Source organism: Xiphias gladius, chromosome 11 (assembly GCF_016859285.1).
Source record: "Xiphias gladius isolate SHS-SW01 ecotype Sanya breed wild chromosome 11, ASM1685928v1, whole genome shotgun sequence".
Lineage (NCBI taxonomy): Eukaryota > Metazoa > Chordata > Actinopteri > Istiophoriformes > Xiphiidae > Xiphias > Xiphias gladius.
Window position 1 is genome coordinate 3,723,490 of NC_053410.1, and position 27,961 is coordinate 3,751,450.

General features: G+C 43.5%; 1 protein-coding gene across 1 annotated transcript in view; it reads left to right on the plus strand.

Moving 5' to 3' along the window:
- LOC120796097 (pro-neuregulin-3, membrane-bound isoform) overlaps positions 1–14,605 on the plus strand; it is a 334,227-nt gene extending 319,622 nt beyond the window's left edge. Inside the window, exons 7-9 of the mRNA XM_040138459.1 lie at positions 5,109–5,224; positions 7,591–7,776; positions 13,318–14,605. Coding sequence (XP_039994393.1) covers positions 5,109–5,224; positions 7,591–7,776; positions 13,318–13,999 — 984 coding nt within the window. The 3' untranslated portion in view covers positions 14,000–14,605. The remainder of the gene's footprint in view (positions 1–5,108; positions 5,225–7,590; positions 7,777–13,317) is intronic.
- Positions 14,606–27,961: the final 13,356 nt, after the last annotated feature.

The window sequence follows — 27,961 nt, forward strand, 5'->3', positions numbered from 1 at the left end:
TTTCTGAACACAGAACAGCAAACACAGGGTCAGTGGTGTTTAGGAGCAGGCACGCACACAAATGTGTCATATACAGCAGGCCGTTATGCTGAATCTCTCTCAGTCTTTCTTAAATTTTGTCACTATAATTAAATCGGACTGCAATTAGGATTTTTACTTTCTTATTGCATTTACGCACGTGTCCTTGTAGAGGAACACCTCATATAATAAAAGCAGCAGAACTTTCCAGCGGAGGCAAGTTGTAGAAAAGGAGCCGGTCTGATTAGCACCGCAGGGCCATTCGTTGCAAGTGTTTGATTATGCAGCGAGCTAAAGAGTGGCTCTGAGTGGGCCACTCTTTCTCTATCAGTCAGGTTTTACCACCCTATCATGAATTCTGCAGGTGTTCCACAGTGTCTGTCCGTCATTGCTGCATAATTAAAACTGCTCTATCGTACTCCATCATGAACGGGATTATGTGCCTCCTATGCTTATCTTAGATCTGAGACCACAGTGTGTGTGTGTGTGTGTGTGTGTGTGTGTGTGTGTGTGTGTGTGTGTGTGTGTGTGTGTGTGTGTGTGTGTGTGTGTGTGTTTATAATGGTGTATCGCTGTTATTGATGCCAACGTCTCTGTACAAATCATGAAAATCATCTCCTGGTTCCCTCCGGATCGTCTGTCAGTGTTAAAAAACCTTAGTGCCAGAGGCACACGATGTATGCTAGTCTCTATCTCAGAGATTAAACATCCATCACAGTACACGGACACACACACACACACATACATATCCATTAATATACACCATTACATTCCCCCTTTGCCCCGCAAATGTCCGGACTTGGCATGAAGTCAGTGTCAAAGCGATGATTACTTTTGCCCGCTCTTTCTGCGCATGTCTATGGAGCTAAAGAGCCGAGTTTTCTTTGCCTGCAGCTGTGCAAGAAAACATTACATTTTTATTGATGATCTCTATAAACAGTCAGTATTGCTGTATGACACATCCACACAGTTTCCGGTTTTTTCCTCAAGTGGTCTTTCTAAAGCCTAAATCTATTTTCAAACGGAAACAAAATGGACGCTGAGCCGCACGGTGTCAGCGATAACAGATTGGAGGCACTTTTCCCTCGTTGAGCTGGTAGGCAGGGCTCTTTATCAGTGTATAACAGTATATAAGTTAAACACAAGACCTTTTTCTGTCTGTAACTGTAAAGGCAAAGCATTGTTGAGTCGGTGAACTCGGACACTCCTTCAGTTACAACTAGCAGGGGCAATTAGACCGCCATCCCTTGCTTCTCAACAATTAATTAACGAAAAGCACAGTTAACAGATCCTTCTCCCTTTGAGTAATTGTGGCTGACTCTCTTAGGTCCCGAACGTAACGTCCCACCGTTAAAACTTAAAATCTTCTGTTTCATCACAGGCTGAGAGAAAAAGAACAACTGCTCACTGGAAGCTTCTGTATCACTTAGCAGCTTGGATGTGCACGGTGTCAGATCACCAGAGAGCGGAAAAGATGAGAGAAATTTTGGCAACCAAAGCACAGACGCAACACGGCGGTGCTGGATTTAACCGCAATACATTAATACTGTATGTTTTTATTCTTTTTATCTTATGGAATTGTGTTAGATAAAAAAATGAAAAAAATAAAAAATTAGTATCGCATTACATAAAGAGGACTCACAAGAAACGGCTTCTGAAAAGAACGGTCAAGAACCCCGAAATATCCTGACTGGACCAAGCTCCTCGAACACTGGATCCTACATTTTCCAAAATGCAAGTCAGAGGCATCTTTCATTAGACCTTCAATACCACCTCAATGCCTATTTCTTTCCGACCCGACATTCCCAGTTTGTAATTCGGGCTTTCCGTTTAAACATTTTGGGTCTGAAGTCCAAGTCGAGATTGCGCCAGTGACGGAATTATTTTTCAAACCTAGGAGAGCCAGAGCCAAAGCCACAGAAGACATTATTCAACTGTGTGAGGAGTGAACTGCTCTGAATGTGTAAAATCATTGGAGTGTCCTTTTGGTGTGACATTGTCGTGCTAGTTTTTTTAGTCACACAATGAGGTATTATAATTTCCATAGAGGTTTCGTCTGATTTCCAGAATAAGAAAAGAAAAGAATTATTATTGTCTTTTCTTATTTGTCTTAATTAATCAATTAATCATTATAAATCATTACATTATATCAATTCTAAATATACAGCAATTGAAAGAGCTTTTCAGGATTTTCAGTGGTAATAAAGTTGTATTATATGTAGTTATGTATATTTACATTTGAAACCTCCTGTCAGCACTTTGGTAGCGTTAACGTCTGTTGAAGCTCTAAATATTAGTCCACTTACTACTCATTTAATGCTAATTAGACCAAGGTAACCAATCATTTACTGTCAAATTATTAACCAAAGCCATTAAAAACATCAAACGCCTCATGTTCCTTAATATTTTGAGCCAGTCCATTTAATTCCCACAGTTTTATGAAAATGGGAATAGAACAAAACATACATCTTTTTCCAGTATTACATATACAAAGCATGTGGAAAAAGAGAGAGAAAAGAACGTATATACAGTAGAAATTCAATTCGTGAAAGAAAGTAAATCAGGGTTTTTATGAGAACACATCAGCCTCCAGTGTCTGAATGGTCACATAACCACGGCTGCGTGCGTGACGCTAATGAGGCCGGTGGCCTGGAGAGAGTCCTGTTAAGAGATTGCATCAGTGGCAGCCTTCTTCTTCAGACATCAAGCCAAAAACTTTGCCTAAGGAGAAGTCCTAGTACTCCAGAGCAAGAAACTGCACAAACACCGGTCTCTCTTACTTCATGTTACCGAAGCCTGTAAGTTACTGTCTGGACGATGCTCAGATAATGCTGATGAGAGAAGACTGTCGCTGCCAGATAGAGGCAAAGCACAGACAGGTTTCCGTAGTAGAAGGAAAATCCAACCAGAACCACTCCCGTCACACTTTTAAGGCCTTTAAGGTTTGGGATCCTAAAACGCTTCCTTGTGTCGTCCTGTGTTCTTTTGAGGAGCTCACGGCAGATCTCCGTGCTGTGTCACTGAGCGACTCTGCCTTATCAACCGCATTGTGAAGTGAAGAATCAAAGAACTGCTTTGTTTCATTGCGTATTTGTCTCTCCAGGCGACGGGGAGTTGAAAGAGAGAAACCTGGGGTCTGCGTGCCAGCGAGGTAGTGCTGATTTAGACATCCTGTCATGCTTGCTGCACAGGGGGAGAGAGGGAAGGAGAGGGGGGACAAAGGAGGGATCAGTGTGGATGAGAGAGATTCGAAATGGACAGAAAGCAATAAAGAGAAATATATATACAGCAGTATTTTTCTGAAGGAAACGAAAGACGAGATAAACCACCAAGGTTACTTGCTCAGTTTGACCTCCAAAAAAAGACACGCCTGTCCACAACTTCAGAGCCGGAGTGATTACATAAGCAAAACATCAGGAAAACTGCACAGTGCAGTTCAACACCACGAGCTGCAGCGTCAAAAAGAGATCGCCCGGTTGACCAAACATCTTCTCTAGTCCAGAGACAAAACTTTACATGATAAGCTTTACAAAGACTGTCCTGGCAGAGTGACACGCCATTGCTCGTGGAGGACGTCTACATTACACATGTTTAGGCTGTTTTCGTGAAACTTCATTCTCTGTCTCTGTGTGTACAGTATTTCATTTCTCCATTTTATCCTAATATTTCTTGATATCCCGCGGTACAAAGAGGCACTGAGAGCTTAATTACATAGATTTACTAATCAACTTTCCCACTGTGATGAATCCGGGCTTGAAAAGGGCTTATTAATTATTAATTTCATGGCATTTCTGTCTTATTTGATGCATAGGCAACTTAAAGAAAAGATAGGACACGGAGCGGGGTTGATATGCAAATGATGTTGCAACAAAGTCAATTTAAAATATTCTAAATAATTTAAGGCTCTGAAATATATGGCATCAGCAGCGGATTGTGATGTGAAATGTTAGCCATGACTGTTTCCCCTGAATTAAGGAGATGATGTTAATTTTCTGTGTTGCTCTTGGCTGGGATCTCATCATTTTACCAGTGGAAAATTTTTTTTTTTTTTTTTACAGGATCTGTGCTTAATCAGTGTGACCCTGTTAGCTTGTTAGTTGACTGTCTCTTCTCAAACTGATTCATTTGAGAACCTGCACGGAACCTGAAAGGGCCTAATTATCCACAATTTCTTTCCAAAAAAAAAAAAAGATCAGAGAAGAAATACGGCTTTGATTTGCTCGTGTCCCATTAATAATCTCACGATCCCCTGATTTTATCTTTCGACACCTCTCGGTCGCTCACACCCCCATGGTGGGGTCCACTGAGTTAGAGGGCTGCGTTGTGAGTGGCTGATAGTTACCCCCTCTAAATTCACATTATTAATGGATGCTTTGCTCAATCAGCCGCACAGTTAGACAGCTATTACTCACAGTATAGTGGGATATCTAGTTTAGTTTTATGGCACGCAAGAGTGACGTAAATTGAAATATAAACACACTGTGTATAATTGTTGCCTTTTACCTATGACATACTGTGCATCCACATTGCAGCAGTCTTTCCTGGTAGGCTTTTCTCTCGCCCAGCTGCCACATATTCAGCTATCATCGGCATCCGTGACGTTGCCCCCCCTTCGCTGTGACTACGAGTTTTGCGGCACAACCGGCGGCCTTTGTGCCCTTGATTTTTTTTTCTTTTCACGTTACCAGCGGCCTCCCTCTGCTCTCCACAAAGCGCAGTTTACCTCAATCCCCCGAAAAGGCAGGAACGATGCTGAGGAAGGTTGAGAAAAAGACAGAGACGGATGTAGCGTGACTCCACTCACACTCTTGACAATCAGTTCCCAGATTCAAGGCAGTGGGCAATTCCCCGCCCCGGGGCTCTCAGCGTGTGATACAGAGCGCGGGGAGGTTACCAGAAGAGATCTGAGAGATCTCACTTATACCCCGCTTAAGACAGAGGAGAAGTTGTGTTCTGGGAACACTTACATCGCACGATTTAAAACACATCCTTAACATCACTGGTAGTAATTTAGGATTCCCCGTAACTTCATTCCACTTGACGGCAACAAAACTTGCAATTTTCCCGTTGTCCTTGTTTGTTTTCTGCAGTACTGCAAACGGTCCTCCAAGTCTCGCCAGGGAAACGTTGGCGAGTCCGGCTGTGCGCACTGCAGCATCGCCGCCACAGCGTCCAACAGCTCCAGAGGCACGGCAAAACCTCACAGGTATGACATTTAATGGCACACGGGGACACATACAGGTGGGATGTCACACCAGCGATGCCGCGGCCCCCTTCCGTTTACCGCAGGAAACAGAAGTAACATAGATTAGACAAACAATAAGCACAATTCTGTGTCCTTTCCTATAATTAGTAGGGATGCAGTGAAGTAGGAAATTGAATTATCCGCATTACGGTGCAGCCAAAGCTAATTGCTGATTTACGGAAGAAGGATAGTAATTATAATTAAAGCTATAAACATGTTGATAAGCATATCTATAACAGTCATGAACACAGAAGAGATAGGACAGAGATAAAATGGGAACCACAGTTGCAGGGATTTATGAGCCAGCGCAGACATGTAAATCCCAGGGAGCTTTTTCTCACACTGCTCAGTGGCGTGTTAGAGCTGGCTGGGCTCTGGCATGTTCATCAGGAGCGGCACACACACACACACGCACGCACACGAGTGACACACACAGTGAGTTAGAATTCCCGTCTTTGCCAAGGCTGGATTTTCTGTTACAGTACACACTAGCAAACACTTTCACAGAGCTGAACCGAAGAGAAGGGAGCTCCTGCAGGAAGGGGTTTGCGCGCCAGACCGTCGATTGGTATTCTGTGTTTTACAGTTTATAGGAATTTTCCACTTTTTCAGTGATATATTCGGCGACTAACATATATCAACCTCAGCCCCACATGTTGCGTGAGAAAGAGTGAAACTACAGAGTGATTTTGGACGTGACGTGAAACAAAACCTTTTATAACCTTCCGTTGACCCGGGAGGAAACGAGCAAAATGCACAGAATAAGGCTTTTTTTGACTTCGTTCTCTTTCATCACCGATCAGTTACAGGCATTCTCACCTGAGAGCCTGGTTTTCTACTTCTTACTGATGAGCAAATCGCAGCTGGGGGCTAATCGCCTTTTTTTTCAAGGGGATCCAGGAAGTATTTGAGAGGAGATTTTCCCAGAAAAACCCGAAATCCGATCAGACAACCTTCCATCCATATTGTCCACTTCTCTAACCTTTTGGCTAAACTCCTGCAAGGCCTTTCCTCCTCCCTTTCGCTTTATTTTGTTCTCTCTCCGTGAAGAGCTGAATTAATCCCAGAATTACTTGGCTGGAAGTCTGTTGCTCTCACCACAAATGACATCCTTATTGGGCAATCGGGGCTTATTTGTTTGCAATCACATCAGCTTATGCGTAGACTCAGGCACTATTGTCAGGATAGCGGAGCATGTTGGGATACCATGGTCCAAAATAGCCGGAAAGAAACAGGCCGAGGCAAATTCTGTGTTTCAGAAATATCTCGTTTAAAAGCCTTTATATAAAACTCTGCCAACACTATTACGCGTCTGACTATAAGCAGAGCTCCCAGTTGTTATGGCTGAGGAGCCCATTTTTAGAGGCAAATCTATCCTTCAAAACAGCAGGGTTAAATATGAATGAGGGCTCAGAGCCAGAACACTAAGTGGGGTTTGACATCAAAATATAATAGCAGCGAGAAGCTACTTCAGTAAAGTAAGTCAAAATGTACTTACACATCTTCTGGCTCCAAAACCTCTTTTGAGAGAGTGAATGTAAGCAAAGAGGACACGCACATAAACACCAAGCTTTTTAATTACTCTAATACAATTTATGGAAGAGCCGCAAATCACAAGCCACTTTTTCTTAAAAGATCTATAACTAACCAGACTTGTTGTTAATGACAGTCTATGTGTGCCCCAAACTCTAGTACCTGCTCTCTGGCAGTTAATTTGCTGGTCAGTTTTTATGAAAGTTCAGGTGGACAAAGTCTCTCGACTGAGGCCATATACTCATACAGACATCGCTTCAGATCTTATGCTTTATTAGAGATTTTCACAGATCCAAAATTCGGGACCCGCTCCAAAATTGACCCTTGGTAGTGGACAGATTCATTCTAAAAAGAGAGAGACTTAATCCGAAGACAGCCAGAGGACAGCCGTGATGCACCCCCAACTGACAGGCAGCACTGCTCAAAAAAATGAGCAATGACAATCAATGCACACCGTCTGTCCGGCTTCACCAAACACGTCTGCTTCCTCAGATGATGATGATGCGACATGTAATTACAGCTGATAACCGACTCGACCCGGATCCACTTTACCATTACACATACTGACACACAAACCTGAGACACCCCCCCAGCAATACAACGGGGCTAATGCCTAACTCAAGTCCAAGGTTGGGTCTTGCGTACTTAATGAATACTTATACGTATTTAAAGGGACCTGTGAAGACTTCTACTGCTTGCACCAGCTAACGTTGCGCTACCTGCATGTATGGCAGCATAATCTATGAGATGATATATTTAACAATAACTCCTGAACCTTTTTTTGACCTTTCTAGAAACGGGTCCCTGTCCCACAGCCCAGATCAGAGAACCCGGGCAGGCCATTGGTCGGCTCCGCGCAGGACCCCGCCCCTACCCAAGGGACGGCTAAATCCGATTGGCGGATCCAAGTACTCAGGCCCCGCCTACCAACACCTTCAAGAAGTAGACTCGGCTGAGAAGGAAGCTGAAGCACAAAGACGGTGAGGAGGGTTTACCCGGGGCCCAGATCACAGTTGACTACGATACATTTTTTGATCTTCAAATGACTGACAAATGTTAGACAGCTAGATCGTATAAGTGCTGTGTTGTTGGTACGAAGTGCGATACTGAAATCTGACACCCCCTTTAAATCGCTGTTACCGAGTCATGAGAGGCATCTCAAATGCTTATTCCCGCTCAGTGTATTTTCTCATATTTCATTTGACATATTTACTGTTCGGAAAAGTATCAGGGCAAGACATTTCTGTTCTTTCATTTCATTCAAAGAGACCAAGTCATCCATAAAATGTTGATCAAAAAAAAATCACTCATATCTGATCTTTGAATGTGTGTATAGGTTGATATATATCAGTATTATGTGTGACGCAGACCACTGACGCTTCCTGCATTTACAGGCTCTTACTATGCAGCCAGACAAAGGCTGTTCTAAGTGTCCCTACACCTTAAAGATCCGGAGCATTTAAAGGTTTTATCCCGCCTCCTTCTCTTTTTCTTTTTGTCTCGGCTTTATTTCGGAGCTTTATCCTCCGTGTCAGGTCATTTCAATGAAAGCCACTTACTGAGAAATACAGGACTGCCATGGACGAAGATTTGGATTTCATTTCGTGAGTGGATATTTCAAAGCCAGTTCTGTGATTTTTTTTTTTCAATAAAAAATAGACAGCATTTCTTTTTCTTTTTTTTTTAACCTCCTTTACTCCCCCTCATCCCTTTGTTTTCCAATCTGCTGAGCGAAGATAAAAACAAGGTCACGTTATGTTGTGGTCTGCGGTGCAGTGGCAGGAGTTCAAAGGAAACACTTCGCCTGGTGCTTGTGCTTTTAAGGACACGACACAGGCTGCTCGTCCGCATCCTTCACTCCAGCGTCATGTCACGTCTGCGTTAAATTCTGACTCTTAGCTTTTTAATGTGAAAGCTTAGGAGGCGGACCAACAATTGGATCCCAGCACTCAAAACGTAACACAGCGGGGCTACACTTCTCAGGCAAAATTGGATGTGCAGCAGCCAGGGGAAATGCAAATGATCAGTGACAACGATTAGCAAGATTTGTATTCATAGTGAAAGGCGCTGTGCTTTGACCCATTTTTTGATGGGTCATGAGTCTGTGCTTTACCCACCTGGACTGGCAAGCCTCACTCCAGGCGTTCAGATCCCAGCGGTTCCAGCTCAGGATAAAGCTCCACATGACCTACATGCATGCTAATAGAAATAGGAAGAGGCGATAGACACTGGTGGACAGAAGCACACTCCCACACACGTAGCAGGCGTACAAGCGCGCACAACAGCATACATACAGTAGATTCAGTGCGTGGCGCCAGGAGGGGTATTGGAGGGGGGTGCGCCCCTTCCATTTGTGCTCTGAGCGCTTTAGTTCCCTATTGTTTGAATCTCTATTTAAGCATGATATTTCATGCTCCATTTTTGACACTTGAGCTGCCCAAATCCGCCCTTCTTCAGCACAGGTGCTCTTCTCATCGGCCCCAGTGCCCTGTGGTCACCCAAAGTCCATCCCCAAATGACCATCTGGTCAGAGTAAGTTCCCTCTGGGTGGCCCAAGTGCCCCTCAAGTGACCTGCCCTGGTGTCGTTGGTTTAACCGAACTGTTTCCTGGTCCACCCGAGGCTCCTTTGGCCAGCCCAAGCATCCTCTGGTTGGGTAAAATGCGTTCTGGTTTGCCCAAGCATCTTCTGGGTGGTCCGTGTGTCCTCTGGTCAAGCAGTGTGATGTCTGCTCAACCAAGTGCCCCTCCGGTTGACTCCAGTCTTCTTTGCTCGCCCCAGGTGCCCTCCGTTCAGCTTAAGCGACCTATGGTTGGCTCTGGCCAGCCCATGCGTCACGTGGTCGCATCCAAGCAACAGCCAAAGTGCCCCTCAAGTGTCCTCTGGTTGGCCCAGATGTCACACTCAGGTGTCCTTAAGTCTGCCCAAACGCTGCCCTGCTTAACCTTGTTTGTTTTTTTCTTAGATTGGGAATTACTGGTCAAAAAAGGCAGGAGGTCACGCTCACTTATTCATACATATGCTCATTCATCGGTCACAAATTCAGGCACTCCCTCACACACGTTCAGACCAAACACTCATGACCTACACACACAGCCAGGCGCTTACTCTACTCACCCTCGCACCCAGTCACTGTCTACTGTGAGATTTCACATAACGGCAGATGGACAGGCATCCCCCTCCCTTAGTATGGTACTCTGGGTTGCCGTGGAGACATCTGACCATGACCGCAAAGAGACTGAGGAAAAAAGATGCAGAGACAGACACAGGAATAGAGTTTGAATCCATTCTGACACAAAGCGAGCATTGTTCAAAAATCTAGCAAGAGAAGAAAAAAAAACAGGGAAGCAGCAGGGAAGTAAAAGGATGTGATAGAGGAGTGTGCAGATAGCATATGACAGTTGGAAAAGGCTTTAAAGAAAGGTTGCCCGTTCTATTGCATGCCTCTTAGAGGAGCCTAGCGTTATCTCAACAAAATGGCTGACAGGGAGACAGAATGTCCTGTGTTGTTACGACTCTTTTAGGATGAAGCTGTCTCCAGAATGGCTGACGGAGAGACTGCACGCGTATTTGGGGTTGTTTTTTTTTCGTCCACTTTTTGCAGTATCGTTTTAGAAACGTGCCAGTTTCTCCCTCCCTCTCTAAGTTTCTTCTCCGATATACGTTATTGTGTACACAGCCTTCAGTTAGACAAACACAGCTTCTGCATGTGTCTGCGTGTAGGCGTGCACACCTACATACTGTACATGTATAGATGCCCCTGTGCTGCGTCTCTGGAACATTTGCCACTGTTACAAGGTCACTGCATCACATCGCATATTTTCCTTCAGCAGCAAACAGATGATATATATTAAGAAATTATCTGTAGGGGAATGGATTAATGAAAGTGACTCAACACTTGTACATGTAATGAGCGCCTGTAAAAGATAAAAGCCCAGTCATTTATCTCACCTCACTTGCACACAATCTCTCTGTAATACCCCTCTAGCCGCTCCCTCCTTGCTCCAGGGTCTATATTTGAACTCTGCTTCATAGATTTCTTGCAATCTGATTGTGTTTCAACACATCAAAAGAGAGATTTGTCTGTGAATGTTATCTCGGGAATTAGCACCCTCGCATCATCCTCTCTTATCGCTCGCGGGATCCTCTCTGTGTGCCCGCTAAATCTCCACTGTGCCTTTCTGAGAGGTTTTCATGTCTCGGAGAAATACTGCAGCGATAAAACGGAGACGTGATTTCCTTTGAGTCCGAAAAAAAAGCGCCTTCTCCACCCACCCCTGTTTTTGCACACCTTGATAGAGAGCGTACAGCAGACGTGTGTGATGAGGGTATTACAAGGAAGGGGGACTCGAAGTTGAATTTTGACACGGCAGAAAAAGCTAGCCTTTGCAGAGGATTATGAACTATTACACAAAGATAATTAGGCTCGGCTCTAGAATGCAACCGGATTTAGACAGAGATAACGCTGACGGCAAGGCCAGTCTTAGAGGGACAAAACGATTACGTCTGGGCTCAAGGAAGTTAGGTCAAGACCTAAATAAAGAACAGAGACTTGGTTGTGATGTTGCTTCACAGGGACCCACATGCAGAGAGCCCACTTCAAAGGCTTTATATACTGTATTTATATATATCTCAGCTACAGTCAACATAAAAGTCTAGAGGCTATGGCCAGAATGGGCAGAGAAGCTCAGTGCTGGCGTGTCCGAGATTCAGCAAAAAGGACCTAGAACCAGTAGGTTTACACGCTAAGCTTAACGGGTGAAGCAAATCAGTACCTGCCACGGGTGCGAATTTCAGGGGAAAACTCTGGACAGCTCCAGAATAAGCACCCTGTGCGGGAGTTGAGACACACGAGGAGACAAGGGTGAGGGTGGTTAGAGAAGCATTCAGCGCATTGCAATTCTCTGATGTAACCAGGTTCCCGATTTCATGTAAACAAGAGCAACCTGGTTTCGTTAGATACATTTCTGCTTGAGAAACAACATTTCTTAGCCATGTACGTTACACATCAGCCCGAGAGCCTAGGAACTGTATTTATACTGGGCACTTTCATCCAGGAAATCAGAGTTTGTGTTCTGTCCCAGACTTGCAATTAAGGTTCAGCCTCTTATAAACAGTAACAGCGATCGTTTCCCGACCACAACCAAGTGTTTTTGTTGCCTAATGTTAAGTTTGCCCTTTCGTTAGCGAAGTGTCGAGGTGCCCTGGTTTAAGGAGCCAAGGAGCCGCAACGTCTCCATTTCATGTTCGGCTTGGGACCTTTGTTGCGTGTCGTTCCCCGTCTCTCTCTAGCCCCTCGTCTCTTGTCATCTCTGCACTGTCAGCCATCTAATTAAACCAAAAAATGCACGGAAACAATTGTAAAAAAAACAAACAAATATCTCACTGCGTTGTAAAAATCCGACATACAGTATTCCCACTGTAATGTAAAACTGTTGGTTTCATTTATGGTCAGGGTTAAAAAAAATAAAAACAAACCGACTAATTTTCCAGTTTCCTTCTTTAAAACGATTTCTCCTTGTAATCTGGTTTCTTGTGGCATATAATTGTAGTCATTAACGGTGGACAAGCAACAGATACAAAAAAACATTTAATTTTTGGGTTTCGGTTTGGTTGACCAGGAGGATGGCTAACAAACAAGCCGAGACCAACAGCCACAGACAGACTAAATAGGCAGGACACACAAGTGGGAATGGGCTGGTAACTCGGTTTGAGAAGCAGCAACAACATGTGAACATGCCAAAAACATCTGCCAGGACAGGTGGGGCAACACAGGTCAGATACGCAAGTACATGACGAGGAAAAACATCTGAGGAGGGAGGGAGTAGATGAGCAAGCTGCAGGCCAAGGTATGACTGAGGGCGCAGATAAAAAACTTACTGAAAATACTGAAAAGAGCTGCCTATCATAACTTGAATAGGAGCTGTTACACAATCTCTGAGCAAGAGTGACTCAACAAGGTTTTTCAAACAAAGCAAACGGTCTCGACCTCAAACTGGAACCACTGAAAGAGAAAAAACATCGATAGAAATAAGCGCAAGTGATGTCCGGTAACCTCAGTCATCCCTGACTGAAGCTGAACACCTTAAACTTTAAAACAACACTTTTTATTTTCAACAAGCTTAAAGTAATTAAATCAATAATATGAAAAAGTGAACTCTCTGTTACCTCTTCACTTATATAAAAGAGCTGAGCTTTTTGGAGTTTTTTTTTTTGTGTGTGCACAGACTCAGATATAAAGAGATGAAAGAAAGATGTCAGACTCATCCTCTTCCCTCTCAGCATCCTTGGTTAGCCTCTGTGAGATGGCAAAGGGCGGAGCGCTGTCCCTGTGTGTATACTGCCAGGGTTTCAGCGTGGGAGTTTGAAAAGGCGATGGAGTTGAAATCACACTCAAAGACACAAAGACTTCTCCTCTCGATTAAGTGTAGAAGTTTTTCTCCAGCTGAATAATATTTGCTCCCTTCCTTGTCTATTTGTCTCTGTCTCGTCTGTCTTTGTTCCGTTTCCCATCACCTCTAGCTGCCAAACGCAGGGAGAGAACCAATGCGACGACCCCAGACAGGACGCCCTCCTTCATATGCAAACTCCTGTTTCCATGGAGACAACGTCACCATCACCTTGGGGGGGTCGCACGGAGGAATGTTCCGGCCTGTGCCCTCCATCGGGGCACAGCGATCCGAACCCCGCCACCCGGAGCCTGCGGAGGCCCGGCCGCTGTCACAGCCACTCCCCGCCTCCTCCGTTTCGCTCCTGCTCTATCCCGATCATCCCCTCCGTCCAGTGTCACCCTGACAACGAGGTGTCCTGTATGCAAACCAGTGTCACCCCGGCAACCACAGCCAAGTCCGTCACCTGCGGAGCCACGCCCTGCAAGGGCGAGAGGAGAGAGAGGGCAACGCGCGTCGATTTGCCGCCTTCTTCCTGCTCGTCGGCCCTGGGCCAGCAGCAGGACGAGGTGGCGCTGCTGCTGGAGGAGGCGCAGGAGCAGCTCAGGGCGCTGGCGTTGGCTCACAGGAAGCAGGAGGAGGGCGGGATCAGCAGCGGCGGATCGACGGCTGCGCTGGTAGAGGCCAGAGAAACTGTTTGCTTCCTGAACCTTAACGGAGGAAGTGCTGGGGTGCTGGGCTCTCATGGACCAACGCAGACCCAGTTACTCAGCCCCAGCCTAGCACACAGAGACCTGGGCCAAACCGGCCAATGAAAGGACGCGATTTAGAACACTTGCTTTCGGTTTGATAGTGTTTGACGGACTGTGGTTTTCTGCATCTGTGGGACGTGAATGGAAATGCCGAATTTGAAAAAAAAAAAAAAAGTAATATCATGGAAATTCTGAAAATGTGCTGATGATATGCATTCTGTATGGATACAAACATGCAGACACTTCTCGAGGGGCCGCCTTTACACCCACTGACAGTACGGAAAAAGAGAAAAAAATATTTACATGCATTTATTTACAAAACAAGAGAAACACTTCTACTTAGACAAAAAGAAACCAAATAGTCTGTCAAATTCATGGTGTTTTTAATTGTAAAAAGAGTATATAAATATATATATAAATATATATGGATATAAATATATGGAATTCAAAAAGTGACCAAGTACAAAATTGAAGAACACAGGAATGATGTAACTATTTTTCTTTTCTTTTTTTTTCTTCTCCCTGTTTTGTATAAACTCTGTCACGTCTCGGTTCTGGCTCAGTTCTAGCGGAAGAACTTCATTAACGTCCCACCGTGCGTCCGCGAGCCATGAGCCGGATTCTGTGAGCCTGCACAGGATCCATCACGGCCGACGGGGAAGGAGCCTCCGCGCCGACTTCTCCCCACTCCCCTCGCCTTTTGAAAAAACCTCTCTACCCCGCCAAGAATTACAGTACGGCCCTGGGGGTTTACCACACAGAAACACTCAAACTCCAGGGCTGTGCCTGTGAGTGTTAGGGTTGCGGCGAGGGGAAGAGGTAGAAGCAGGAAAACCAGAAGAGTGACTTCTTCCGCAGTCGGTCAGATTTGGGAGGGCAGATGTTGAACTCCCCTTTGGTCAGTGTTCCAAACCAACCCAGTTTTTTTTTTTCTTCCTTTGTTTTGTTACAAATGATATTTTCACACGTATGCGGACACACACACACACACACACACACATACTCACCTGTGCATTATTTTTCAGTTGGGTGGATGGTCAGATGAATGGACACAAGGACAAAGAAAGGACGGAGGGCTAAGGGACAACACAGGAGCTAATCAGACATTTTTTTTTTTCTTTTTTTTGTTTTCCATTTTTTACGTTATTAACGAACAATGCTGCTTTCTGGGGCTGATGGGAGGGAGAGCCACATGGTTTGGGTGTTGAAACAAGAAATAAATGTCTCTATGTTGTATCCTATGAATTGGAAGCTTTTGAATCTCTGTATGAAGTTACAGCCAAATGTTTCTGGTGACAATAAGTGAAAAAATGGTTGCAACTCTGGTAAAGATTTTTCAAAATAACATTTGTTTTGGTTGATTGCTTGGAAGACATTTTGACTCCCTCACAGCACCCTGTCCAACACGCATGCCGAGTCAAATCGGTCTGGTTTACGCTGATATACTGCCCTTATGCTTTTGGCCTTTTCGCACACAACCTGGTCTGCAACGACTTGAGGAAACCTGGGATCGGCGTCCACAAAGAGCTTTATCTTTACCCATAAAAGTATTTCATAGTTCCCTGTTTTCAGAATACAGGAATTACGTTTTAAAATATCGTTTGATTCCCAATTCCATAATGCACATCCGCCTAAAGAAAGATCTCGGTATCTACAGGTCAAACTTGTTTAAATGCATATAACTCTGTTCCTATTGATTTTATGAGTCATACAAGAGGTTTTAATCTCAGCAGTAAACGGCATCTCTTACTTTTATTCCAGCATCGTGTTTGTCAGAGCAGCTGTCTCTTTCTCAGTGTTTGCTAACATCTTGGAAATTACATAAATGAAGGGGAAAACTGGCCTCGGTTCTAAGGAATCTTACCAGTTTGATTTGCTCATGGTGGTTCTGTTAAAAACGGGCACCAATGGGAGGAAACATTGGAAAGGAATTTGTTTTTCAGTCAGAAAAATGTTTGGGCGTCCATTCAGGTCCTTGCAACTTAATTGGAAACTTACATTAAAATTTCAACTTTTCTTCAATTTATTGGATTAAAGGAAGCTACGTTTGGAAAAATACGCTAACTTAATTGTGGAAGCGAAGTAAAAGCTTGAACTCTTTACAAAGGAAGCATGAGTAGCGACTATTTTCTGTTCAACAGCAAAATGACTGGGGCTTCCTTTCAGAGCTTTCGTATCAAAAACATGAAATAAGTCTTACACTGAAAACTCAGAGTCCTACAAGACTTTGTGGATGTGGCCCCCTGTTAACATCAAACCACTGCTCTCAGCCAACCTGTTACTATCTTGTGTAGTTCACAGGATTCGTTCTATGGCGCTTTCTTACGTCTGCGGTCGATGCTCTTCAGTTCAAAAATGGGTCATTCAATAATGCGACAATCTGGATACGTTCACAGCACGTGAGAAGTCACACTCTCTCAACCTTTACTTATCGAATTTCTTACAATGGCTTGATCCTCGGGGACATTCACCATTCATTCGCCACTGTTCGCCATCTTTTTTTCTATAAATGCCTGAAAGGCGAGTCTAACTCGCACACAGAAATCCGCCCAGAGCTTTCTTTCTTTCTTTCTTTCTTTCTTCCTTTCATTCTTTCTTTCTTTCTCCCATTTCATATCGAAGGCTTAGTTTACAATACTGCCATTAAACCCTGAAAAATGGATTTCAGGGTTTAATGGAAACGACTTTTTTCTGTATCAAATTGTTGAACCTCAACAGTTTTGGTTATTTGATACTGATGTCCATAACGTCCTCACCTTTACAAACACTGACTTATGGCCGTTGATGTGTGTCTGTGCACAGACACAGTGCAAAATAAAAACAAAACTGACTTTATTTGTTTGACCGACTGTAATCAGTGTATGAGCTTAGAAGAGATAAAAGTCTTCTTGTCTGGGTTTGTTTTCTTACCCAAGATGAGCCCTGCAACAAGAATCTTAATCAACTGCATTTTTTCGCAACATTTACGGAGCAATCTGAAAGAAAAAGAGAAAACTTTGGAGCCTCACAGAGCAGGAATATACTACACATGAGTCAAGGCCTGATGCCAAGCAGGCGTTTCCCTTGTACCTGACAGCCCTGTAAGACTTATTACTTCACCTTGCGAAAACTGCAATTACTTCTGACATGCAGGTACTTCAGCACAATGTGAATCTGAGCATCCGCAATTATACAACAGAGGATAGGAAAAACTAATTTAATGCAGGCGTCTCTGCTTTCCACTCTGAACGTCTTTAAATGGTTTTTACATGTTCCTGTAATTGAACCGTGCTCACAGCAAAACTTCACACCCTGTATCCCTTACCATTATCAGAGGCAGCACGGGAAGAGGAATGAGGGTGTGCATTCGATTAGGAAAACCTCATTCACTTGTCTTTTATAAGTCACAGATTTAGAGAGCATACCATTATAGAATTATGAAAACTGTTTGGGTTTTTTTTTTTTTTTAATTCTTAGATACATTGGGAATTTTATCAGTGCTTGTTTTCATCATTAATACACAGTTGAAATTCTGAATTAAAAATAACCGCTGCAGACACCCAAGTGAAAACAATCCGTACTTGAACCAATAATTATTTGCTAATGCACAATCAGCAGCTCAATGGCTTTCCTCTCTATTTTTCTCGGTGCCTAAGACTGTCATTGTCGCAAGAGGGCCTTGTTTGCCACGAGCCACAGAGATCAGTGTCACCTTGCAGAGTTTAAAAGTTTTTGTAATTCCAGCTGCTTGTTGTTTCAGCTGTCCGCTTTCCATCTAATCTGCTCTGTTTACTGGGGTAATCACCGTGATCCTTCGGCGGGAAGAGGACGCTACGACATCAGGTAGGTGTGTGGGGACAAAATGTGGGTCAGAATCCTGCTTCTTTTAAAAAATCGTGTGAATTTCTGGGAGAGATCGGCCAAAACCAAGAGCGATGAGCCGTAACCACTGTGTGTACCCAGATCCATTCATGCACATGTCAGGTACAGTATGTCTGTGTGCAACTGGCTGTGTATGCTTGTGCGTGCAGGCATGCGGTTGTGCGGTTTGTAACACCGTTCCAACCTCTGACTGCCCGCTCTCTCGCTTCACCCCTCTCTTCCCCAAAACAAAGCACAGATTTATGGCCTGCCCTGCCGTGTAGCTGCTTCAGCTGTAGTCAGTCAGGTGGCAAAAAGTAAGGCGGGTAAGACCAGTCCAGTGTCTGTGTGTGTGTGTGTGTGTGTGGCTGACTGATGGCAGAGAATAGAGGTTAGACCATCAGGCCAGAGAGATAAGAGCTACAGCTTGATCCTCCAAAAGCTCTGGACTGCCACGCCAGGCGGCCCCGTCAGACCTCATCTGAAGTGCACGCCAGTCCAGTGTGAGTGAGCCCAGATACCATGAACACTTGTGTGCGCGTGTGCGCGTGTGTTGGTGTATTTGCATTTTCTACCCTTGTGTGTTAACACACTTCCTGCCGTTCCCAAACCTTGTGCCCTCCTGTCTACGCGCAAACCCCTGCGGCTTGGACGGCTACGCGCCTAGATAACAAACAAAGCAGCGATGCTTTGCTTTCAAAGACGTTTTGAACCGGATCAAGTCGGAGAGAGAGGTAGACAGATCCCAAGACGGTGAGGGAGAGGGTGGATGAAACGCCGTGAGTGAGGCGGTAATTCAGACTATTTCCATTTGAAAAGTAGGAGTCTGGGGTGTGAAAGAAAAGCTAATCCACGCTGGAGATACTGGGCCTTTGGATTGGTTTCTCACGCACAGAACTGCGCGTGTTCGCGTGCATGTTCACGGGATCTTCTCCTCCAGAGGCAGAGTTCATCTTCTTTAACAAAACGTTCCACTTCCCAACCTCCCCACGGAGACATTATCTTTTGCCGTTTTCAGTAATGAATAAACTGAAGAGCTTTCAAGTCGTCGCAGTGGAAGTGTTGTTGTTGCAGTACATCAATAAAACAACATCAAAACATTTCTGGAAAAAAAAAAAAGAGGAAAACACGACCAGATTCCAGCACCCACAAATGTGCACGGAGCACTGAGATTAGCTTGTCATTCAAAACGGACTATTCCCTATCCCCTTTCATTTGCAGGCTAAATTTGCCGGTGTCAGGATCAGCCAGGAGCGGATCCATTGGCGTCTGCAGAACTACTCATCTTTGCACAGTCTCAGGAACACAGCAGCCCATAATGAGCGGTTGCAGGGCAGATGGAACATGCCTGAGTTACGGTTGAACGTAATTATGACATCTCAGTGTGTTGTGCGTGGCGACGTGTGTCAAGTGGATCAGTGTGTGCAGTTTCAACCCTGCATGTGAAATACAATGGGGAAAGTTTTTATTTTTCAGCCAATCATTTGTCGTCATGTCATCTTTTTTTTTTTTGAAAATCATCATCTAAAAACTTGTGCAGTAAAACCTGGCACGTAGCATTTCTGAGCGAGAATTTGCACTACAAAAATAAAATGCAGCCCTTGGGCAGAGAGGATTCTGTTCCTCCCAGTGAGGAGGGAAAGTTTCCCAAGTTGACGCGGGAGCTGCAAAAAACGCTTCAAGTGCTGGAAAAAAAAAAGCTGGAAGCTCGCATCAAAAGAAGCAGACATGTCGGGATCCAGTTGATCGGGAACAGCAGGGGGCATTGACAGACACAAATCTATCAAAATTAAAGTAGCAGAACTTTTCTCCAATATACCACACTACGGTCCCCTACACTTTTTCAGCTATTTGCCTTCATCTGCGTGCAATATGACACACATGTTATATGACACATATGACAGTGGGTAAAAAATAGACTCAAATCTAGCTCCTCATTTAACTGTGTCAGGCTTAAAGCGGCCAATTTAAAAACCCAGAATGGCTTCCTTTCAACATGACCCCTTCTCTTTGATACCTTAGTGGTGTCTTTTTATTTAAGATGATGGCAGATGGCGTCCAGTACAGACATAAATACACACACACACACACACACACACAGCTATACTGCACATTGGTGCAAAGTTTCTCGTTTAAAAAAGGGAAAAAAGCAACATATCAAACAAATACTGTATAATGGCCTCTACAGTGACTGTCACTGGTTCTCATGTAAACCGTTCTTAAACAAGACCCATTTTGTAACTGCCCTCTTAAAAATGCAATGTGTGTGTGTGTGTGTGTGTGTGTGTGTGTGTGTGTGTGTGTGAGAGACCAAGACTGTGTGTAATGGTGTGTGTGTGTATGTATGTATGTGTGTGTGTGTGTGTGTGTGCGCGTGTGTAACTTTCTTAAAGTCAGCAAAATCTAAAAAAAGTTTCTTTATCAATATTTTGATTGGGCTATTTACATATACATAGAAGGTTTAACGCAGTTTACCAAAGTTGTGCTGAACCAGGCTAATTGTGTTTTGTGAGCCGAATAAGAAAAAGTCCGATTTCTCTGCTTTAAGCTTCGTCTATATATCATATCAGTAAAGCATTAATTTAGATGAGTTCAGCTGCGAGAGCTGCTGTTCTATGGTCATATATCCTGTGCGTCCGCAACGTAACAAAAATAAATAGAGCTTAGCAAAAGCTTCATCTCTTTATTATTGCTCCTCTATTTCTTCATTCATTATGCCTTTGATGCAACAGCCCTTGGTTTCTGTCCAATCATTTATTCTCCCGCTTCCTCTGGTAACCTTTAGATTTAAAATCTAAGAGGCGGCTCCCTTCTGGTTAACAATGTCCGGTCAAGTAGCCCTGAAAGTCCTTCTCTCTTAACCAAATGAGACCAAGTTACTAATCAGCCTCCCCTTTGTCAGTCTAGTTAGCTGCAGCTGTAGCGCCCTGCCTGCCTCCCTGCCTCCACCTGCTGACACCAATGCTGACATCCATTCACTGCTTTCCCCTCCACCAACGGCATCAAGACTTCATCCGCAAACAGAATGGTGATCTTCAAAATGGAGTCACTGTGAGGGTTATCCCCGTAAATTCATGCGGCGGCCATTCTGACGTCGTCTGGTTTGCTTGGGATCCCCGGAGCTGTCCCACGGTCAATGCACGCTCACGTTATCGTGGCATGCGTGAGATTTGCCCGGACGGAGCTAGCTCACCTGGATCAACACAGTGTGAAAGCTGGGCCGTGACCCTGCTCACCTTTTTTTTTCTGGGGTCCACCCAGGTTTCTGGTTCTCTAAATCTTGCACCATTTAACGCTGCCACGGTTTAGAGTGGTTCAATAAATTTCTCTGTTAAATACAGTATTTCTACCTTTTGGTTACACTGCCTGAGCCAAGTTGACGCTATGACATCGCTAAACTGTGGAAGGCGAGCCTACAGCGCAAATTTATTGAAAGAAAATCAGGTCACAGTCAACACGTAGGCAACACAGGGCCGTGCTCTTGGTGCACTCTGAGAAAGGCTTGGTGGCTAGAAAATAAAAGAGGTGCGCTCAAACTTTATTCATCAACACCTGCCCTCAGGTTATTAACCCCATCTACAGTAGACCAGGGCCACTGAAAGCATCCGTTCCGGTTTTAACATGGCCTATCTTCTAGCCATGGTATAAGCTTGATAATACATTGCAAGGTGTGCCAATATAGAAAATATCAGATAGCAGAAGAGACCTTGCTTCAAGTTGTGGCTCTCTTCACCGCATCCTTTTTTTGGAACATCAGGGTTGTTATCTGGTTTAACAAACATATGCTTATCTCAAGTTTATCAACAACGCTTCAATTACTCTCCTGACTGAAATATTACATCAACCATGTGGAAACCACAGGGGCACATATCAGGTCACGTTAATCTGCAACGCTAGGAAAAGTTCATGGAAGTGATTCTGTAGAACGCTACAAGGTTTGTTGCTGTTTTACATGTCATTTTTTAAAAATATGTTCATTGTTATTTATTTTTAATTAATGACGGTTTCAGTTTATGATGTATAATTGCGCACCATCACTGCCTGCTGCAGTTTCTTCTCCCAGGCAGTAGTAAACACAGAGCACAAGAGAAAAGTTTTGCTCTGTTGTGTTGTTTTGTGAGTGTGGAACACGACGAGTGTGGAAATCAGCCCTCAGGGAAAACCGCACACTGACTGCAGCGGATGATGGAGTCCCAGAAATAACAGAAAGTGACCTAACAGCAAAGTGTGATCTGAACCATTTGAGACCGGTGTCTGTGCTGACAAATCACCGTTCAGGACATTAAGTCGGATTCCATGGTCTATGGTGTAAAATGACCCCCTGAGACCAAAACTATTCAAGAAGTGGCAAGGAGGAGAAAAATGTCTCAGCTTGAGGGAGGGCAGCCCCTATGCAGCGCAGTGCTCCAAAACCTGACTCAAATTTCTCAAGTTGTGCTTATTATTAATAAAATATACCCCCCAGGAAAAAACTTGAGATAAAGAGGGAAGCTTGAAGATACTGTGATCCATTTTTTTTTTCATTGTCTTTTTTTAGGGAGATTCAAGAACAACATGTTCAAAATAAGACGAACCAGAAGCTAAGTGGCGATGAATGATTGATCACGTACTCTGACCATCTGTTCCAAAGAGCTGGGGTTTTTTTTTTTTGTTTAATTGGAATAACATCCAGAGGGCAGGAGGGGATTTTCATGGGAGATACAGTATTCTTTCAGAAGAGAAGAAGCTCCAAAACAGCAAAGCAAAGCAAAGCATGACAGAAATGTTTCAGTTGGCAGGGGAAGTAGACACTAGACAATGAAACTCTCCACCTTTTTTGGCTTAATAACGCAAAGGTTTTTCATTTTTATAGAGAAGCAGCATAAATAAATTGTATAAATGAGAGAATCTAGATTTCTACCAGAAAGCAGAGCTGAAAATCTGCAGTGATTCAGAGATTGGTCAATCTACACCAAACACTGAAACATTTTATGGAAGCCAATTAAAGTCTGCAGCGACTGTAAACAAGCAAAAGTCCAAGCATCAATCAAAAGTTTCACTTTTCCACTGAATTTAGTAAAAAAGAAAATTCTTGGCGCCGCATCTTTTCGTTGAAGGCCATTGGCCGTGTGGCCACACACACGAGGCAGTGTATGTTCTCCTTTTTTTTTTCCTGTGATCGAAAAGTGATTATTTTACAATCTGTACTCGACGAACATTGTCTGCTATTCATTACAATGCAATGGACTTGCGACAATGGGAAACTTTACTCGTTATGATGACATAATTAAACCCTCGCCTCAGGAAGTAGAAAGCTAATATCGAGCTTAAAAAAAAAAATGAAACCTGTCTCCTCTGACCTCATATGGTTTGCCAAAAAACCGGACTTAGGAACACTTCCAGACACATATTTAGAAAATGATCGGAGATGTTCGCTAAATCTGAATCAAAAGTTGTGTTTTGAAATGTTTTGCAAGGATTAATATATACATGTTTAAGTAACACCTCACCACTCCTCAGGTTTTCAGATTGGGGTTTTAAAGTCCTTATTTGTTCGCTGTCACTTCAGTGCGCTGCAACATAGTCTATTCATCTTTTTATCTTCGATACGGTGAAAATTGCTCTATATTAGTTAGTTAACAAAAACCCTTTCTTAGGCAATCGTCCTCTCCCTGCGCACAAGAGTATTCTGCTGTCTTTTTTTGTGTCTTTCGATTTGCTAAATAAAACCCAAACTCAACCCCCGACACCTTGAAAAAGTGAGGAAAGTAAAAACAGGAAACTGCATTTACCCTCAGGCAGCTTTGTATTGTCCAGCAGTACAAGACCTTGGATTGTACTGTTCTGTTCCCAGGTTGTGTAAACATATTGCACAAGAAAAAAGCAAAACCTTCTTTGGATAAGGAGAAGTGTTAAAAAAAAAAACCTTATCAGCCTGCTCTTAACAAATGGCATATGAATAACACACCAGCTTCCTGATGTCATTTTGCATGTTATATGCAGTTTTTTGCTTTTCGTGTGTCATTTCACGCCACGTCATTTCTCAGTTTACTAAACCCCAACCCTCCCCCTAACCCTAACAGAAAATGCCATGAGACACGGGGCTAAACAGCGTTAAATGACACTTAAAATGGGGTTAAAAAGGCTTAAAATGTACGGACATCATAGAATGTGTGGGCCCACAAATGGCAGAAATCATACATTTTTAAGGACATTTTCAAGGACAACCCTAGGCCTATGGTCTCTGGGGTGCACTCAAATCCACATTTCACAGGATTCTGCATTAATATCTTCTGCATAACAATGAAATACGCCCATGGCTTCCCCATAGCAGCAAACAGTCTCAAAGTTTGCTTATTCATTTGGGCAAGATTGACTATAAAAGTGTGCAGATCCCGTGTATCTTCCACAGGTGTTCAGTCGTGCAGCAGTCTCGACGCTCCACTCCCACAGTGCTAAACAGTAGCTTTTTTTAGCTTGTGCTGGCTCCCAGGCTTTCTGAAGTGATGCTAATATCCGATTCTCCACATATATATGTTGTGGTGGGAGGTGGTGAAAATGAAAATGTGCAAATAACAGAGTTTTGATGTAGCAGGTGTGCAGTACTGACTAGACATAGCATGTGCAAATCCATACCTACTGATGGTAAAACCTAATAAGAATGCCGTCCCCATCTTCCTTTTCTGTAATCGTGGAGGGCAAGGACATAGAAAAGTGGGATCCCATCAATTAAAATAATGACCTTCTCCTTTACTGACATTCATCCACAGCAGATAAAGAATTATCTTACTGGTCCACCGCTGCATTTGCATTTTTGGGTCAGTTTTTTGGGAAAATACCAGGTAGTCGCAAATCTCAGGCAAAACTCACCATAATTTGCATAAAGTTGAATAAAGTTGAACTTCAATTCCTAATTTTTTTTCACAACTCTGAGTCCCACCGCGCCTGGAATCCCACAGTGCCTTGCAAAGTGATTCACTCACATCCCATTAAAGCTAAATAGGGGCTTACCCACTGAGCACGCATTGCACCAATCTTCACTGTCTGAGCAGTCTGAATAGGACTGCACGGCCTGACATTACCTGCACGACTCAACCTACCTCAACACAAGCGAGTTTGGTCGGAGCAAGGCCAACACAAACCAAGCACAGGTTTCCTACTGCCCAATAAAGGTGGCATGGTAAATGAATTTAAAGTACTGGCTTTGTACCGGGCATGACATACAGTATGGCCAGGATTTTGATTCTGATTGACCATTCAAATACGGACTTTTTTGGCTGGTCCATGACTGACTGACTGACTGACTGACTGATAAAGTTACACCACTGGTCAAATGTCTTGTGACTAAGTGCTGAAGTTGCGCCATTGGTTTTTGCTCCTCAAATTAAATGCCGTAAACATTTTCTATTGCGTCATCAGGGGGGTGTTTACAGGCACTGTTGCCGACTTAGAGCCTTTGTCGCTAGATTTACCGACTTTTCACACCCTTTAGTGACTTTTCTTCAAAAAAGCACCTTGCGAGAAATCTAGTGACTTTTTGGACAAACTTTAGCAACTTTCCGTGGAAGAGAGTCTTGCCCCACGAGCAGGAGGTCGGGCTTTCCCTCTGCAGACACACCTCTCTAGCCATCTCATACAATTGACCACATGACCACATGGCAGCTGACATACACGTGAATGAGCTTCTAACTTTCTCTTTGTCTGATCATTGTATAAGTAAATACAGCAGGAATCACAGCACAGCCGTTGTCTTTAACTCATGTTTAAGGTGATTTTACGGACGACGTCATGGTTATAAAATCAGGATTTTACCAGAGCAGCACCTTGGAAACGGCTTGGAAGCGATTGCTGGTTAACATGTTATCTTAACAGGCCGCGTTTCAGTCACAATTTCCTACTTGTTCCGTTTTCTGACAACTGAAACAGAAAAACCTGTAAATGAGAACAGCTTTATCGGGAATTCTTCTGTATTAAATTACTGTATATGTGAGCACAGAGAGTAGGAGAGAAGCAACCAGATAAAGGGCTGTCAAGCCACGTGCTGGGTTTTGATCTAGTTTTGTTTGTAAATTAATTTCAATTTATTCAAGCTGAAAAAAGTTTCAACTTAGTGTTGAACATTCAACTTTACAACATACAACTTTTTCACGTAGCGGGATATGATTAAGAGGAGAAACGCAAACCTCACCAGGTTTGTGTCCTACTCTTACTAGTTGTCAGTTTTGACACTTTTAATGATCACGATATTTTCTTAATGAGATGGTTATAAATATCTAACCTTACCAATACATTCCCAGTGCTTTAGTTGTTATGCATGGAGCTTGTAGAAATGATGAATTGAAAAACTTTTTTCAGCCACAAGCAATATCCACTCTGAGCATGATGCAAAAGGTCTGTAGTCATGAGGTTTCTGTTATTTCATTCCCCTTTTGTTACTAAAAGTGTCACGAAACATTATTTGAAGCTGCTGAAATTTTGTGCAACCATTTCTTCTAACTGTATGACAGTTTGGGGTTTTTTTTTTTTTTTTTTTTGGGTAGATGCACTGAACTTAAAAAACAGGTTACCTGGCACAATGAGGTGGCTGACTTTGATGTGTCTTCTTCTATCCATGGGAGACAGTACATATAAGCTGAGTGGTCTTCCTGGCGTTTCGCAGAAAAACATTAATCGGAAAAGCGTGACCTTCATCTGAAAAAGGAGGGTTTTGATCATGGTAAACACATGCACATGAACCTAAATCATACAAGAGATAAACTCTCTGATTGCTGGAAAGAGATTACACAGTAATCGTCCCACATATGTTTGTGTTGCCATGGTTAAAGCGCTTCAACTTACTGCTGCAAAGCCTCCATGGAGCGAACCAGCTGGAGTAACTCATTTATTATTAGTTTACCTCTCACGGGGGGTGGGGGTAACTGCAGGCCTGATGCGGGGCTGTGGTCCATCACTTTTGGATGTCTGAGCTAAGTGCAGCCTCTTGGCTCACTTACCACAAATGCCACTAATGTGGCTGGAACTCACCACAGAGGAAGTAGTTGTAAGAACAGGGGAGCACTGGGGAAAATTAGCTTCAGGCTTTGCTGCAGGAACCAACACCATCTGCATGTGTTTCCTGTTTGTATGATACTTCTCTAGGAGCCACAGTTTAGGCTACAGACCTTCCCTGTGGTGTGGATATATTAATTGCATTTCAATCATCTACTTGCCAGTTCCCCAGTTAAATAGATATTCCATACAAAATAAGGCTTTTAAGGTAATGCAATAAGCGGATAAGCAATAAGCTCTCACTATTTCAATGGCTGTAATTTTTACTCCAAAGACGGTGAGTGAAATGTGTCATTTGTGATATATTATATCTATAATATAATTTTTATATATTATATTTATATTAAATTATATTTTCTTCAATTTCATATGTATGATTCATTTTCACATTCAGATGTTTTTCATTGACATGACCAAGAACAAGACACTGAAGTCAATAAGACATGAAGTCAATGCATCTCCTTAGCCTGTTCATGTCTTTTAATCCTCCCTGTGTTAAGAAATTCACAGGGAGGTGGTGGGGACGTTTTAGTCCCCACCACACCCACCACCCCCAAACCAACCTCGACCTCCCCCGCCTCCAAAAAAGCCATTTGAAGTTGCAACTTGCAAAGGAGCGATTCATTGTAGTCATCACATCAAACGTGCATTATCTCGCAGTGCCCAAACAAACATTAATCATCAGGCATAATCTCGACAAGTAATCTCCTCTCCCCTCTCGAACTTGCCTGTGAAAGAGATAAATAAATATATTTACAGCGCCCGCTCAGGAGAGAGAAGGCATCCTTGCAAAATGATGTCATTAGTGCTGAATGATAGCACCCACTACTGCTGTTTCTGTTGAGAAAACAACTCGGTGCATTCAATAGGCTGTAGCTCAAGATCCAAATCAATATTAATATTGCTGGGCGAGTGAGTCTGATGGTCGGAGAATCCCATCGCCTACCAGACACCTTCAGGCAGCCGGCACTCCTGTGTGCTGCCCGCCAGGAAAATCACTCAGTCAACTTTCATAGGGTCTGCTGACACACGAATGCAGAAGCGAACGCACGCCAACGTACACGTGAGGTTTTTGTTTGTGCCAGTCCAAACAACCACTCGTTATTTTGATGTCACTCACGGAAAAGGATCAGGACTGGATCCCCATCACTGACTCTT